Source organism: Chelonoidis abingdonii, chromosome 5 (assembly GCF_003597395.2).
Source record: "Chelonoidis abingdonii isolate Lonesome George chromosome 5, CheloAbing_2.0, whole genome shotgun sequence".
NCBI classification, from domain to species: domain Eukaryota; kingdom Metazoa; phylum Chordata; order Testudines; family Testudinidae; genus Chelonoidis; species Chelonoidis abingdonii.
In genome coordinates, this window is record NC_133773.1 from 22,064,155 (window position 1) to 22,082,544 (window position 18,390).

An 18,390-nucleotide genomic window follows, 5' to 3' on the forward strand; every position below is an offset into this window, starting at 1 on the left:
TCAACTCACCACAATGAAGACACCACGGTGAATAGATCTAAGTACGTCGACCTCAGCTACGTTATTCACATAGCTGAAGTCGCATAACTTAGATCGATACCTCCCTCACCCCCCTGTGTAGACCAGGCCTAAGTGATTTTGGGCTACCAGTCAACAAAAAAAAGAGCAGTTATATATTTTAGTTAAAAAACGTATTTCCTTTATTCTTCACTGGCTCAAAATGGCTTAAATTGCTTTCTTCAAACCCAAAATTACCAAAACAAAAAAAAAAAATCTGGAGCAGTGCCATCTCCAGGTTTTCTGCCGCCCCAAGAGGCAGGGGAAAAAAAAAAAAAGCCGATCGGCTCTTAGGCAGCGGGTCCTTCACGCCCTCTCTTCCTCTTCATTGGCAGCTCGAAGAGGAAGAGAGGGACTGAGGAACCCACCACCGAATTCCCGCAGAAGACCCAGACATGCCGCCCCTTTCTATTGACTGCCCCAAGCACCTGATTCCTTAGCTGGTGCCAGCCCTGATCTGGAGTGAGCTCCTACAGAGTTTCACCCCAAAAGGAAAGTTTTTCAAAAAAGTTTCAACAAGTGTCAATCGCACTGTACATAACGGGAGTTATATTCCAAGCTTAATTTGTGATAGTGACTATTACACCAATTCATGCTCTAAGGTATCATTTTTAATGAATACCCTGAACCCAATCTTACAGTTCAGATGTGTAGAGCTCATTGCAGGAGCAGGAGCAGGAGCAGTAGGGCCTGAGACAAAATGTAACCAAACATAGCCTGAAAGGCACTTTGGGCCAACGCTAAAAGTTATACGACAATTCTAGTTTGAAAGATTCAGTCCCTCTACTTTCATTCTAATAGTCTGTGCACTATGTCTGTATACGTAACATGTCACCAGCAGCCAAAATAGTTACAATTCAAATGAATAACCCCTGTTGAAATTCTCGTCACATTTTTAACTTTTGGAAATTAAGCAATAAACCAAAAGCACAGTTTGGATCCTTGGCTTTCGTACAGCAAACAGCCCTTTCGCACAATCAATACATTCCATTCTGGAATCCCAAGAAATGCTTGACAAATTGTAGAGGGGGAAAACAAATCCGAGTCTCACCCATTACAAATATTAAAATCCCATTTTGTTTTTTTACACAGAGATTTTATTCTTCTCAGTAAACAGAAGTTGAAAAGCTAATTTGGTTCATTTGTACTATTAGAGTTACATTGCGGTCTAGCTCCACACCTTTTCTTCCGTTTCCTTGCGTTCTTCAGACATAGTGATGCAAGAGTAAACCAGAGACAATTTACTTAAAACACACACACATTGGAGTTTGTACCGTGGCAATCTACCAGGGGGTATAATGATTTAGATGTGGGTGAAATAATTATCTAGGGCAAATAAATGAAGTAGAAGTGCAGTCTGTGCAATGGTGCAATTCACTGTTGGCCTAAAACCCCGTAGCCAGGGTTGCCGTGCAGGAGAATTGTGGGAGCAGGGAAACAGGAGAATATGCACCCTCTCTAGTTCCAAGAGATCACAAGTCTGTCATAAATAGATAGCTAAGGGTTAATGTTTCTTTTACCTGTAAAGGGTTAACAAAGGGAACCAAACACCTGACCAGAGGACCAATCAGAAAACCGGATTTTTCAAAGTCAGGGAGGGAAGTTTTGGACTCTGCAGCCGTTGTCAAACAGAGTACCGTGTGCTTCTGAATACGACGAGCGCTCATTGACTACCTTCCTGGCCATCCCAATGTGGATTTGTTGGTTGAAATATTCCCTGGTTCCGACCAGAGGTGTCTGCAGCCCATTGAAAAGTACCCTTGCGGTTCACGTACTGGGTTGCCCTGGTGCTCTGGGGCCAAGATGGATATGGGCTTCCATCGTTGCCCCCCCACCAGTTAGGTGATTATCCTCATTGACAGCTAAGCCATCCACTATCACCTTGCACGTTTCCCCAGAGTCACCAAACCTTTGCATAGCAGTCGGCAGGCTTATAGTCGATTGCTTTGGCTACTTCGAGCTCATCACAGCTACTCCCCCATCATTGTTACGATGTTGCCCCACTTCTCAATGCTGATTCCGACTGACCGTTAGCTGGTAATCTGGCGTGCCAAGCTTCTGCCAAGTGGAGGACTATTGCCCACTCACTTCATCCACTGATGCAGGCTGCGCTCTGCACCTTAGGATTTCATATGGCTGTTTCCAGGACAGATCTAGCGATTGTCAGCAAAGTTCAAAAAAGCTCTACTAAGCGCATCTTCGAAATGAGATTTCCGACCACTGTGAATCGCACCCAACCTCGCAAACTATGCGGTTCACGCAGGTGCTCGTGCTTGTTTCCCGTGCGCCATGAAATCGGCCGTGCCAATGGTGTAGAACCTGCGCAGCCAATTACGAGCGTTAGCTCCAAACGCTGGGGTCCGTGCGTTAGAGAATTCACGACGTCCATGTCTACTATCGCTGTCTCGTCTGCCGCCGACTCTGTACATAGCTGGCCTCCTACTCTCCTCCTGCCCTTTGCAGTTATGTTCACTATAGGGACAGCACGAGAGATGTGGAGGTGTTGACAACGTGTCAGGATAGCGTTACTGATCTCAGGTCCATGATTGCTTGCTAGAGCGATATTGCCTCAGTTAGTTGTCACCCAGGGAAAAAGGTGCGCAGAATCGTTTCTGCTGCCCTTTCACCAAGGGAGGGTGTGGGCTGACCTAGAAACCACCGCACAATAATTCTGGCCCCATCAGGCCAGCTGGCCCTCTCAACCCGGAATTCCAAGGGCGGGGAGGACATCGGGAACTAGAGGATAGCTGATGGAAGGTCTACCTCACGTGCATACCCCTGCCTAGAAAACTCGACGTACCTACCTTGGGACCGATGGACGACAGGCACTATCGAAGTAACGTGCGCTAGTGTGGACGCTCAAACGATCGACTTTATAAATCATTTTATGAGACCGGGAGTTTAGCTAATTCGATATTATCCCGGTGTGTAGATGTTGGCCTTAAGTTTGTCAGTTATACAGTGCCAGGGAGAGATGAACACTGAGCGCGCCTGACGGTGTCTACTACGACAGGAATATAGAAACGACCCGGTGGCGTGGAAAGGTAAACCTCTCTACCACCTGAAACTCTGCAGCCTGGCAACAACATCAAGGAGTCTGTGGCAACCAGTTCGCACCATGTTCTCAGCCCTCCAGACGCGACTGAACACGGCCATACCACTCCATTGACACAGGTAATGCTTCACCCAAGTTGTGAGATACCGACCCTACCGGGTGTCCCCTCCATGCACAGCTGCCTATGGAATGGTGAGATCCAGACATGCCTACAGTATGGGATAAGTAGTATGCGGCTCATCTACACAGTGCTATGGCAATCTCCAGTGGTTCTGGTACCTAAACGCAGATGGGGAAAAATACGCTTTTCCGGTGGACTACCTGTAAAGCTAATCGCCGGTAAACTCATCCGACAACTATCGCAATTGCACCTGCCACACCGATGAGGCTATTGGAAAAGCTTGGGACGATGCCCAGTTATCTCATGAATAGACTTGAACCAGGAGGTACTGGCAAGCAGTTACCGCTAAATGAACCTGCACAGGAAAGGGTCAGCATTCGATCAACCCATGGCGGGGGTGTATGATTGTGAATGACTTCTTTCTCGGGTCTGCGAAATGCACCCTGCCACCTTCCACGGCGGTCGCGCTAGATGTATGCTAAGAGACTGGGAGAATTAGCATGTTGCCTACCTCGATGATGTGGCCATTTTTTCAGTCTCCTGTCTGATCCCGGCTGAGACACTATTATAGACACACCATGGATAAAGGTCGTTTTGAGCGTATGATCAGACAAGGTCAGGAACTACTGTTAAGGCAAAAAGTGCAATCGGCCAAAACCAGAGTGAACCGTATCCTGGACACCCAGGGTGTGGTCGAGAACCATAAGGATCCCTACTCTGGCAAGGTGGAGGGCCGTAAATCCAAAAGGCCCGTCACTCAAAGTCAAAGAACAGGTCCATCCTTCTTAGGCCATTGGCCGGGTCTACAGGCGATTTGTACACACTACTAGCCATCGCCACCTGCCGTACCACTGTCCAAAAAGACCCAGGCAAATAAAGTTAACTGGACTGTAAGTTTCAGGAGGCTTGTACCCAACTTTAACCGGATCTAACGTCTGACACTGTGCGTAAAGGGCCCCAGACTTTGACAAACCATTCCTAGTAACCACCGATGTCATCTGAGCTGTATAGGTAGCAGTTCTCATTGCAGGAAGGACGGATCACAACTTCCATCTGCTCGTTGTTTCTCAGCAAGAACTATCATGATGAGGAACCACTAGTGGTAGGTTGGTGACAATCAGTGGAAAGGAATCTACGCAATTGTGTACGCCCTGGAAACAGCTACGCTACGTTTGGGGCGGCGGTTTCCAGCTAAAACTGACCATGCTGCGCTAAAGTGGCTTCATACAGCCAAAGGGAACAACAGAACTTCTTCGTTGGAGTTTAGCTCTCCAAGATTTTGATTTTGAAATTCAACACATTCAGGAGCTTTCTAACAAAGTAGCTGATTGCACTCTCCGTGAGAGTTTCCAGAATACACTGGTTAAAACTTTTCCTAAGATGTAGAAGTCTTGTAGTTTACAACTTAGTAGTATATGTAAAGGTGCATGTGTTTCTTCCGTTCTTGCGTTCTTCAGACATAGTGATGCGAGAGTAAACCAGAGACAATTACTTAAACACACACAAATTGAGTTGTACCGTGGCATCGTTCGGGTATGATTTAGACTAATGATTTAGACGTGTGGGTGAAATAATTATCTAGGGCAAATAAATGAAGCAGAAGTGCAGTCTGTGCAATGGTGCAATTCACTGTTGGCCTAAAACCCCGTAGCCAGGGTTGCCGTGCAGGAGAATTGTGGGAGCAGGGAAACAGGAGAATATGCACCCTCTCTAGTTCCAAGAGATCACAAGTCAAACAACTGTTGTTTGGCCATGACTTCAACCCTATTCCTAGCAAGGCATCTGTCAACGTTCAAACTTACCTGCCCAAGCAAAAGAACACGTCTCACTAAAAAAGAAAAGAAACCCCAACGGATGTTTTTTTCCTACATGCATAGCCCCACACTATCATCTGTGAGTGGGTTTCAAGTAGGCTGCAATTTATTAGTTGCAGGTGCACAAACTGAGAGTTGTACAAAGTACTAGGCCGTACAGGGGTGGGGAGGACCCTTATTCAGAACCCACAGTAATCCTCCATATGAAATATTTCAGATATTCATAGGGGCAGATCCTGAAAAAACTATTCATCACAAGTAATCCTCCTGAAATCAAACATTTGTAGGGGTGAACCAATAGCAATTGGACTAAACACCCAATATTTGTTGCCCATTTGATCTCTGTAAGTTTCCTCTGTTCCCCGTTATAAAATGTGTAAGATGTGTTATAAAATCCTGAGGCATCAAAATCCATGTATGACAACCACCAAATGGACATGTACAAAATTCTTCTGAAGAGTTATCACATCCACTAGAAAATGTTCTCCCGCTACCATCAACAAAGAAGAAATACACGAGGGACAAGAAAAGGGCACAATGCCTATTTATGAAAGCCACCTGCAAAACAACAATATCAGAAAGAAAAATGTTCTTGTCCATCACAATAATAAACCTCCACTTGAGGCAATAAGACATTTTGTCATCACAAAAGGGCATATATCCAGCAAGCAGAAAAAGCAACAACATTCAACGCCTTTTAATACTGCGCTTTAAAATCTCATCCATCTGCTTTTAAAGGTACTCACAATTTGCACCATTTTAAATTTCATCACTGTGGCTGCTTTGTCTTTCCTGATGATCTATCACATCATCATTCCATAAAGGAGCTTTCATATAGATCTTCATGCACCAATTTACAGATTTAAGTAATGCAAATGCAGAATAAAGTAATAAGCAGAAAAATCAGAAGATATAAAAGAAAGAAACGTGTTTTTAGCTATGATTTCAAGAAAAAATTATACAGGACCACAGTTTACCAGCTGGCAGAGGAAGGTATAAAATTACACCTTCCTATAGAGCAGTTTCCAGAATAGAAGCTGTTTGGCTTGCAGAGCTTACAAATGTTGCCCTGTCAAACTTCCAAACTCCTTGAATAAGGCTATTTGGTTTACACAGTTTATAAACTCCATAGACTATGGAGTTTACAAAATGTTTTGTGGAGCTTATAAACAAGGTGGAGTTTCAATGGCTAAGTGTATCCTTTCAAAATTACAGGGAAGGAGCATAGAGCTTATAAACCATGGTAAGCAAACCTTTCAGATGTGGGACAGTTTCTACGGCAGTCAGTTGCAGTTGAAAGGAATCTGGAGACAACATCCCAAAATAAAGTAGCTTAAATAAGGATCCCTCACGCTGTGCCGAACAATTCACTTTGTCACTTTATTTGTGCTGTTGCTGCTGCTCTGAATCAGTGAAAGACACTGTGGTTAATTAAAAAGTCATGTTTTGTTTAATGAATTTTTGGGAGACACACGAAATGTCCCAACATGATGTTAGAGGGACTGTGCTGTCTTTCAGATGACACACAAACCTACAGTCATAATCACATGTGCTCTTTGGGATCCTATGGAAACACGAGTGTTATCCCCAGCATTTCAGCCATATTCCAATTAGCGAGATCATAATGGGCCTGAACCAAACAGAAGATTCCCATTGGCTTCAGTGGGCTTTGGATCAGCCCACTCTGCCTACAAAGTCTCCTGTCAGTTGCAACTAGCTGGAGTAATTTTCTTTGTTCTCTGTTCTAAACGGTTATGTCGGTTGTTGCATTAATAGTAAAAGTTGTCACATTCAACCCTGGAGATGGCTTAACTCCACTGAGGAACAGAGAGATTCCTATATACAGCTCAAAAAGTTATTTGGATGTCCTTCCAGACGCCAAGTTCTACATAGTTACATGGTTTTATTGTTATTAATTGTAGAATATGACACGAACACCAGGCCACCACCAGCCCTGATATTCAAGGCTAGATGCTGCCCACGGCTACATTTTATTTTATAAACCAGTTATTAGTTTGTTGTGCAAGGTTTTCTCTATTTGTTTCAGCTGGGCACATCTTTCTAAAGGCTCTCTCTTTCTGCATCTTTTACACCGGGTGCTAAAACTTTGCAACACTTTGTGGCAGTTCACGAATACATGCGCAACTGCATTCCAAAGGAGACAAGGAAGTCAAATGAGCACAGTGCATTGTTCTGACCAAATGTTTTGGACAGCATTTAATTTACTAATAAGAATGGATCTCCACGTTGCTAACACTGAGAGACTTGTTCATTGTTTAATAGCTTTGTTAAAAAACCCCACCCCATTAAATTGTTAATCAGGACTCATTTACCATGCAATCAAACTCAAATAAGAAATGTTACTGTAAAATAATCCATAAAACAATCAAGGCCTTAAATTGTTAGTCGACAAACAGGTTCTGAAACAAACACCAAGTAATCGACACTACTAGAAATCACTTTAGCATTCACTGACCTCTCTCTTAATCAATACTGGGAAATTAACAGTAGTCAGTGAGCACTGTAGAAGTGTCAACAGAAAAGAAGTGGTGCGAGGGGGAAATTGTCATGCAGCATGCAAAGCAACAATGTAAAAAAACACTCATGATTGATCTAATAATCATTTACTCACCAGTATCGCATTTCCGGGATTTGTTAATTTTTAGTAGCATAAACTTTGGGGCAGTTTTGCAACTTTTGATGCCTTAACTGCTATTTCTATTCTCCTAGTTCATGTCAGAATGCAATTTTCTCTTTTGCCCTGTGGGAGCTAGAGCTTCTAGAGTGCTGCTAGTCTGCCTCCATCTTTACATGAAGAAATTAAGAAAAAGTTCAAGGGTTTGGACATGAAAATCTCTACCAGTTCAAACAGCTGCTGCGATGTATAGATTATGAAGTAGGACTGACAGAAATGGAAGAGATGTTTGAGGAACTAGGAGAGTATTACAAAAAACAGTATTCAAATCAGAGCTACAAAAATAAATCCCTTATTATCCTAATTCAAAATACACTCTTACTAAATATTTCACTTTGGACTATACTGGAACTGGAATTAGTGGTTAGGATTTACTGAACTCCTCTTCCTCCCAGCTCCACTCCTCAGTGGACAAATCAGCATGTCTGCAACTCTTAGTTTTTGCCCAAACTCAGGAATATCCTTATTCAGCAATAGATACAGCTGCATCAGTGCTGACTCCCAAGCATAAAGGCATGCAAGGGTTTGCACAGACAGAGCTCATGGAGGTTTATCCCTTCCCATAATCGGGGTAAAACCTGATTAGCTCAATCACTGCAAAACTCGGTTTGCCCTTGGCTACTCTTAGGGGTCAGTCCCAGCACAGCTCCATCAACTACTTAATCGGAGCAATTCCCGATTGCAGACAAGACTTTGGGGGAGACCAGGAAACCTACATTTTTATTATATTTTTCTTGGCTTCACAATGGCATGTGGTATAGCCTTGTCCAAATAAAAACAGACATACACTGAAGGGACCACACCATGCCCTCCTATGGATATACCCATGGGAGGTATACAGAGGACCTAGGTGATTCTAAGAAGCTCACCTATGGAGTTCCCGTCTAATGCATCTCCCATAAAGGGAAGAATTTCCTAATCCCCGCAGATCCTCATGTTGGCAAGATGCTCTACTTCTATGCATGGTCAATTCCTGCATGCTGCTCCTCTCTCCTCCCTTCATCCCCACAGGAGCATGCCACCATTCACCACCCATCCTGTTCTTACACAAAATTCCCTTTTCTAGCTGACATGCAGGAATGGACCCTTCCAACAGCACTCACTTAGGTATGAATATCAACTCAGTTGTCGGCAGACTCTGCAGAGTAAAATGTAACAGAGTGCAGCTGCATCCCAGCTCCATCTCTGCACCACAGCCCCTGTAGAAGACCTTCCATGAACCCTCTCCCTCCCAAGTAGAAGAGGCCTGATCAGGAGTATGGAGCTCAGGGGATGATTGGGCAAGCTAAGCTAAAGGAGAAGGGAAGTGTCAGAGGAAAATATCCCATTGCTAACTAAGCTCCACTCCACAGATCAGACTAGGAAACTCTCCTGTACTATTTCCAAGCAATGTAACCAGCATCACTGGACAACTTATATCAGCACTTACAGTTGGATGCATGAGTTTCTCCCTCCCAACACAAACCTCTGTGTGGGGGAAAAAAGAACCAACATTTTGTTCATCTACTTCAGAATGAGATAGATTTGTTCAGGACAGAAACCCTGGGGTGACACACAGTGTACTGTTAGCCAGAGAACCCTGAAAGGGGGACTAGGAGAACAGGCAGTGCAAGGAGCCTCCCTCCTCACTGCACCCCTCACAAGTGACCATCCACGAGCCGACATTTAGCGCTTTCTGAGCTGAAAAACAGGACACGTCCGGGGTGCCTCTGGTACTAGATGCAAAGAAGGCAGGGAAGGGCAGCGTGAGGCCAGAGCCTTGGTCCTACGTTCCCCTTCCATGCTAGCCAGGAGAACTGAACAGGATGCAATACCACTGACTTTCAGTTTCATGCACTTACACAACCAGAGAACTGGGCTGAAGAAATCTGAGTTATTGCTCATGGTTCAGAACCTCTTTCTCCTCACTATAGTGTATAATTACCTATTACCAGCAGATCCCTGAACAGCTGAGGACCGTTCCTTCAATAGCACCATGCTACTAGAAGAATGGGTCTGATGAAATGCTTAAAAGAATTTTCTTGGGTTGAAAATAAATGTGGACTTATTATAATAAAGAATCTACATCTGTTCTCTCTGACATGTCTCGATCTTGTAAAGATATAGCAGCCAACTGTCAAAAGCTAAGAAGAAAAATAAGCCAACGGGGACCGGCATCTGCATGTCTTACCTTTGGGAGATTAGCATCAGCGGTGAATACCAGACATTTTTCTCAAACCAGAGTACTGTTTAATTTTAGCAGCTGGAACAAAGCATAACAACAAGCTGATAGGCGTGTCTGTCTTACCCAAGCCCCATCACCTTGTGGCAGGGGGCCAGGAAGGTTTTGATTTTTCAGATCCTCCAGCATGTCTCTGTATCAATTTGTTCCCAAGGGACAGTTCCCTGATAATGACTACCCTGCCCAAGAGAGGGACTACTGAATTGCTTAGTGTCCTTCTGAGCTTCTGGATCCCAGCTGTGGCAAAACAAGGCTTATTACTTTGCTAGCACTTCCCAGCTAATAGCTCAGGCAGAGGTTGCTCATCTGGGGCCATTGTGTTGCCTTCCTGTTAGTTTCCTATCAGTCCTGCTATTAAACTAAACCAGCCTACGCAGAAAACATTCTCCTAACTCATTTACAGTCATACTGTTACCAGCCCCAACACTGGGTAACATATAGTATTTGTAAATGAATACAGACCAGCCCCATGTCCTCTCAGTCACTTTGACCTCAAAACAACAGTAACTAGGCATAGAGGCTTTATCTTTTCTGCACGGAGAACTACACTGACCTAGTATTTTGATCTTTTCTTTTTTTCCACTTGAGAAATAGTGAATAAAAAGGTGGAAACGCACAGAATCATGGCACTTCACTTTCCTTGGCATAACACTCACTTTTCCTTTGTCTCTAAATTCTGATCATTGCCAACACCAGTAGCAGAACTCTAGTACAGACCAGACAGCAGCACTGTAACCACCTGGTCCTTCAACCCTTTCAGAGCAGGTCTAAAATGCCAGTAGCTACCAGGCCACCACCTATTTGCCAGCACTCCCCATTGCTACCACAGTGCAGCTGGCAGCAATGATGGAGAATTTTAAGCAAATAAATCTAATCCACACTAAGCTAAAGGCATCCCCGTCTGCCCTGTGTCCAGGCACATCCCTCAGCTCTAGCATACCAAATACTTCAATGGATTTCAAATCTATCTGCTTTTCTTTGGAAGTTTTCCATTTCCACCTGTGGGTCATGGTACCTTTTCCTTCCCTCCTCATCAAAATACATCATTGGATGGACACTTCATCTTGAGAGTCATTCATTAAGAAAATGAACGAGGAGTCATGAGGAGTTGAAGGCTATAATGCAGAACTTCATTTTCTTCTTGTAAAGCTTTTTATTCTGCTTTGTTAAAAAAATTAACTTCTCTGCTTGTTCATCAATGAGCAAGACCACAGATTCCAATGACAAAAAGAAGCCCAAAAAGAACAAATTTTTTAATATTCAATGTCCTGCATAGCTGCTGTGATACCCATTTCTAGAGCTGGGTGGCAGCACTCTTCCTGTCCTGCGAAGCTTTGAGATTTCAGATATATTCCCGCTGCACATCAAAGAAAAAACCAAGACTTTTCAACATTTTTTTAAAACAAAAAAACAAAGACACGTCCAACCCAAACTAGCCAAGAGGCTGGTGGTCAGAGCACTCACCTGGGACGTGGCAGACCCAGCTTCAAGTCCTGCCTGATTCGGAGCAGACACTTGAACCTGAGTCTCCCATTACCCAGGCGAGTGTTCTGACCAGAAATTCCATCCCGGACCTCAGAAACCTTCCCCAACGAAAGTTTCATTGAAACTAGCCAATTTCCAGGAAAAGTTTCAGTTTCAACAAAGCAGCATTTTCCAATAAAAATCTTCAGTCACATAATTCATTACCATTTCTATCCCTGTGTGTAAGTGCTGCTAAACGTTAGCTTCTTAATGGTGACTCACATATGTGACTCTGTATAAACCAATGTTTGCAGTCCTATGGTACTGAGTTTTTTTTTTCTGATTCCAGTAATGAATGAAGACTAACACTATAAAAATTACAAGATTATCTGTAACTTTCAGGTTTATTTATGAGCTCTTCAACTCTAAGAAAACCAAACACATCATGTCGCCACCACAAACAGGCTGGTTAAAGTTTCAAACAAAAATAATCTGACACAGAATCATAGAAGATTAGGGTTTGAAGAGACCTCAGGAGGTCATCTAGTCCAAACCCCTTGTGACGGTCCATGCCCCTAGGGTCAGGTCAGTGTGGGCTGTCACAGTTCCCAAAGCAGCCCTTCAGTGCAGGGCGGCGTGGCCTAGCGGCCAGAGTCTATAGCACCCTCTCTGGTGCATGGGTGTGTGGCCTAATGACCAGAGTCTATGGCACTCCCTCCGGAGTAGGGTGGCATGGCCTAACAACCAGAGTCTATGGCGCCCCCATTGGTGTAGAGTGGCGTGGCCCAACAGCCAGTGTCTATAACACCTCCTTTGGTGTAGGGCGGCATGGCACAACAGCCAGTGTCTATAGCACCTCCTTTGGTGTAGGGCGGCGTGGCCCAACGGCCAGAGTCTATAGCACCCCCTTTGGTGTAGGGGGGCGTGGCCCAACAGTCAGTGTCTATAGCACCCCCTTTGGTGTAGGGCGGCATGGCCTCACGACCAGAGTCTATAGCACCTCCTTTGGTGTACGGCGGCATGGCCCAACAGCCAGTGTCTATAGCACTCCTTTTGGTGTAGGATAGTGTGGCCTCGCCACCCGAGTCTATAGCACCCCCTTTGGTGTGGGACGGCATGGCCTAATGGCCAAATTCTACAAAACAACCCTTTGGCACCAGGTAGCATGGCCTAGTGGCCAGAGTCTATAACGTTAGGGTTTGATAGCCCTGGTAGGTGGGACTTGGGCCCACCAGACTCCACCGTGCCGCGACCCAGGGCCCTAGCAGTGGTGGAGCGGCTTGCCACTGACTCAGTGGGGGGGTCCTACCGAAACACGCTGAGTTTTCTCGGGCAGCAGGTACCACTCTGCCACCCTCCCTAGGTCACTTCCTACCAGAATCTGTGTTGGGGTTTCCCATGAGACATCGGGTCCTCTGTGTTCAGCAGGTCCAGTCATCTCCAGGGTCTGCTCCAGTCACTGGGGTGCAGGCGGGCCGTGAACAGCTTCAGTGCACAGCATAGTCAGAGGCTGTGGCTGGCTCTCCACAGGAGCTTCCCAAGCAGGTTGTTCCCCTGCAGTCTCCAGCCCAGAATGAGCTGGTCTCTCTCCCTTTACACTACTAGAGCACTTGGAGCATGCCCAGTCTTGCCAGGGAGGCGGGACTTCTGCTGTCAATACCTGGGGCTGAACTCTGTCTGGGCTAGTGCAGGGTAAGCAGACCCCGTCACACCCCTGCTCAGAGCAGGATTAACACCAAATAAATCATCCCAACCAGGGCTTTGTCAAGCCGGGCCTTAAAAACCTCTAAGGATGGAGTTTCCACCACCTCCCTAGGTAACCCATTCCAGTGCTTCACCACCCTCCTAGTGAAACAGTGTTTCTTAACATCCAACCTAGACCTCCCCGACTGCAACTTGAGACCATTGCTCCTTGTTCCGTCATCTGCCACCACTGAGAACAGCTGAGTTCCATCCTCTTTGGAACCCTCCTTCAGGTAGTTGAAGGCTGCGATCAAATCCCCCCTCACTCTTCTCTTCTGCAGACTAAACAAGCCCAGTTCCCTCAGCCTCTCCTTGTAAGTCATGTGCCCTAGCCCCGTAATCATTTTTATTGACCTCCGTTGGACTCTGTCCAATTTGTTCACATCCTTTCTGTAGTGTGGGGCTACAAACTGGACGCAATACTTCAGCTGTGGCCTCACCAGTCCCAAATACAGGGGAATAATCACTTCCCTTGATCTGCTGGCAATGCTCCTACTAATGCAGCCCAGTATGTCGTTAGCCTTCTTGGCAACAAGGGCACACTGCTGACTCATATCCAGCTTCTCATCCACTATAATCTCCAGGTTCTTTTCTGCAAAACTACTGCTTAGCCAGTCGGTCCCCAGCCTGAAGCAGTGCATTGGATTCACCCATGCTAAGTGCAGTACTCTGCACTTCTCCTTGTTGAACCTCATCAGATTTCCCCAATTCTCCAATTTGTCTAGGTCAGACTGGATCCTATCCCTACCCTCCAGCACATCTACCTCTCCCCCCCCGCTTAGTGTCATCTGCAAACTTGCTGAGGGTGCAATTTATCCCATTTTCCAGATCATTAATAAAGATGTTGTACAAAACCAGCCTCAGGAGCACTCCACTTGATCCTGGCTGCCAACTGGACATCAAGCTGTTGATCACTACCCGTTGAGCTTGATGACCTAGCCAGCTTTCTATCCACCTTATAGTCCATTCATCCAATCCATACTTTTTAACTTGCTGGCAAGAATACTGTAGGAGACCGTATCAAAAGCTTTGCTGAAGTCAAGATATATCACATCCACTGCTTTCCCATATCCACAGAACCAGTTATCCTCATCGTAGAAGGCAAGCAGGTTGGTCAGGCATGACTTGCTCTTGACGAATCCATGTTGACTGTTCCTGATCACCTTCCTCTCCTCCAACTGCTTCAAAATGGTTTCCTTGAGGACTTGCTCCATGATTTTTCCAGGGACCGAAGTGAGGCTGACTGATGTGTAGTTCCCCGGGTTCTCCTTCTTCCCTTTTGTAAAGATGGGAACTATATTTGCCTTTTTCCAATTGTCCGGGACCTCCCCTAATCACCACAACTTTTCAAAGATAATGGCCAATGGCTTTGCAATCACATCAGCCAACTTCCTCAGCTCCCTCTGATGCATTAGTTCTGGACCCATGGACTTATGCATGTCCAGCTTTTCTAAATAGTCCTTAACCTGTTCTTTCACCACTGAGGGCTGCTCACCTCCTCCCCATACTGTGTTGCCCAGCACAGAAGCGTGGGAGCTGATCTCATCTGTGAAGATTGAGGAAAAAATGCACTGAGTACTTCAGCTTTTTCCACATCATCTGTCACCAGGTTGCCTCCCCCATGCCTTAAGGGTCCCACACTTTCCCCGACCTATTTCTTGTTGCTAACATGTCTGTAGAAACCCTTCTTGTTACCCTTCGCATCCCTTGCTAGCTGCAACTCCAGTTGTGTTTTGGCCTTCCTGATTCACCCCTGCATGCTCGAGCAATACTTTTATACTTCTCCCTAGTCACCTGACCAAGTTTCCACTTCTCGTAAGCTTCCTTTTTGTGTTTAAGCTCACTGAAGATTTCACTGTTAAACCAAGCTGGTCACCTGCCATATTTGCTGTTCTTTCTGCACATCAGAATGGTTTGTTCCCGTGCCCTCAATCAGGCGTCTTTAAATTACAGCCAGCTTTCCTGGACTCCTTTCCCCCTCATATTAGCCTCCCAGGGGATCCTGCCCAACAGTTCCCTACAAGAGTCAAAGTCTGCTTTTCTGAAGTCCAGGGTCCATATTTTGCTGCTCTCCTTTCTTCCTTTTGTGAGGATCCTGAACTCAACCATCTCATGGTCACTGCTGCCCAGGTTGCCACTCACTTCTACTTCCCCTACCAAGTCTTCCCTGTTTGTGAGCAGCAGGTCAAGAGAAGAACAGCCCCTGGTTGGTTTCTCCAGTAATTTCACCAGGAAGTTGTCCCCAACACTCTCCAAAACCTTCCTGGATTGTCTGTGTATTGTTGTATTGCTCTCCCAGCAGATGTCCAGGCAGCACTGACTGAGAACGATCATCACTTAACACAGTGCAGTTATCTAAAATAATCATTGTTCTGACAACCACCTGGGATTTTGAATCATGGAGGTTAATGGCTGTAAGAACAAGTGAGTAGGAAGCAACTCTGCACCTCTGTGCAGGCCACTACGATTTGAAGCTCCCTCACAACGTACGCAGAAGTTCGCATTAGCCCTGGAGGAGTCCATTACATCCTTGCCTCCAGAAAGGAGGAGGAGTCTGGACCAAAACGAAGCAGACAGCAGAATCAATGAATTTTCGTGGCAATTCCCACTTGCTCTCTGCAGAGCCCCATCCCTCCAGATAGGTCTCTGGGCCCTCTAGGAGCACAGCTCCCATCAGCGCCACAGCACCATTGGATCTGGATCACACACTCCTAAATCAAGAGGGTTTGCATGTCTTGCCACCTGGAAGCCTGGACCAGGCAGCATCCACCAGTTGCCCTGTGATGCCATCTTCCCTAAATGCCCTCTCTCTAGATGTTGTGCAGAGAAGTCTCCATGGTGTGTGGAAGAAAAGAAAGAATGTTGTGTAGATGCAACTTTCTTCCTTCTAAAAATTTGGGGAATTTTCTGCTCCATTTTTCTCCTGTTTACATCACCTAACAAACTGCTTTAAAAAAGTGTCTCAAAATGCCAACAAATTCCCTCCCTCCACCCCAAAAGGACAACCCAAACCCCAAATGTTACCCTTAAAGTCTGCATCCGTTGTTTAGGGAATTTATAGGATCAACGGAAACGGTGAGAATTCTGAGCTGTGTCTCTTGCCACCTGCTTCAAAATGTGCTCAGCTGAAGTGACAGAAAGGAGGGGGAAAAAAACCACACGAACTTACTGAAAACAACTTGGTCCAAAAATGGTGGCCAGATTGTAAATGTTCATTCTGTTCACCATGTGATGCTCAGCAACTCGGGTCAAGAACCGACACAAGTACTTCAGCAGGCAGTAGTTGGCATCAGGTAGCTCTTTTATGAGTTCTTTCAAGTTGTTCTCCTTCTCAGCATCATTTCTAGGATCTGGGAAGAAGAGGGGAAGGAGAACATGGTTTCTGAGCTCGATCCTTCATCACCTCCAATTTACTGATGGACATTAACTCAAGTAGTTAAATAGGTAGGATCAGATTCTTGTGTAAGGGCTGCTCTCCACACAAACCTGCACTGAAATAACTAAATCGGAAACTGATGCAAGCTTGTGTGCAGACCAGCCCTTATTTACACAGGATTAAATCCAGATTAACTCAATTAAACTCGGTGCAGTTATGCCTGTGCGACACACCTCTGCCCACAAATCCTGCCTCAAAACAAACTTTTACCATTCAATCAGCCTGTCTTTTTCTAATCCACCTCTCCAAACAGTGCACCCATGGTACTTGTATATGGGAACTTCCTGTTCATCTTATTAGACTGAAATTTCTTTGGGCGGGACACTAAATGCATTCTGAGCAATAAAATAATCGAGGCTTGAAACACTTGCCTGAAACCTCTCAACTGAAGCAGGACTGGATTTACACTCAGGAACCTCCAGGCACAGCATCTTCAATGCCCCCCCACCCCACCTTACAACTGACCGTATCGTGTTTTCTGTAAAAAATGAAACTTTTAACCTTCTTTTAACTTTTAGGTGCCCCTAGAATGCTGGTACCCCTTGGCACATGCCCTCCTGTGCCTAATGAGAAACCTGGCCCTGAGCTTAAGGACTAACCAGAGCGAAACTGCCATCACAACACTCAGAGCCACCCTCGCTGTAGTTTATTCTGTACGGGTTATTTGGCCTTGGATTTATTTGCATGTTCATACCTTTGTGTTATTCTTCTTGGCTTCACTACACTTTCCTTCCCACATATCACCACATCTTTTCTTAAGGGCTTTTATTGGGAGCGGGGAGGGGCTACGATTTCCCTTTCCCCTCTCCCCCTCTCTACTGTACTTGACTATCTTCTCCCCTTTCTTCTTTCACTAGTCACAACAACATCTCTTTCTTTGTTCCATACTTCTCTAATTTACTCTACCGCTTTTTCCGGCTCATCCAGTCCATGGGCTCTTTCCCAATCCCAGAGGATGGGTCTTGGATACTGCATCATGCTGCAGCTCTCCCAGTCCCTTTGCTCTGTGGCTGTACGCAGAAGGTCTCTGTGCTACCCTATCCCTCCCTCAATCTTTGGTTTTCAGTTCCCCTCCTCATGATTAGCTCCAGCGATATTTGATTAGTGCTTGTGAAGTGTTCAAATGCCATAGCAAGAAGTACCATAAGAAAAGCTAATAAACACATTCATAAAAATGTACATTAGACTTTTCACAACTTTTTTTTTTTTTAAACTCTGACCCCCTTTTTCTTGGTCATTTGTTTTAGTACAGCCCAAAAAACCGAATTGTATAAGAATGATCTATAGAGCGAGCAAGAACTGCATGATGGTTCAGGTGGTGTATAGTTCCTGAACGACAATTTTAACATTCTGTTATTGGAATATGTTTTGGCAAATACTCCTTGAAGTATACTTTCATATAGGTCCAATTCTGTAACCTTTGCTCACGCTGAATAACACTTAGGCCTGATCTACACTACGCGTTTAAATCGATTTAACGCTGTACCCGTCCACACTATAACGCCCTTTATATCGATATAAAGGGCTCTTTAAATCGATTTCTGTACTCCACCCTGACGAGAGGAGTAGCGCTAAATTCGATATTAACATATCGGATTACGGTTAGTGTGGATGGAAATCAACGTTATTGGCCTTCGGCCATCTGGCCGATATCCCACAGGGGCACCCTAACTGCTCTGGACGCAATCTGACTCGGATGCAGCGGGCAGGTAAACAGGAAACACCCCAGCGAACTTTGAATTACATTTCTGTTTGCCCCAGCGTAGAGAGCTCTGATCAGCCGC

The 18,390-nt window shown here is 45.3% G+C and overlaps 1 protein-coding gene across 6 annotated transcripts in view; it reads right to left on the reverse strand.

Annotated features, from left to right (window-relative positions):
- Positions 1-18,390, reverse strand: part of FAM13A (family with sequence similarity 13 member A) — a 239,073-nt gene that overhangs the window by 182,994 nt on the left and 37,689 nt on the right. For all 6 annotated transcript variants that reach the window (XM_032767562.2, XM_032767545.2, XM_075066152.1 and 3 more), the window contains one exon: positions 16,340-16,520. In XM_032767562.2, coding sequence (XP_032623453.1) covers positions 16,340-16,520 — 181 coding nt within the window. The remainder of the gene's footprint in view (positions 1-16,339; positions 16,521-18,390) is intronic.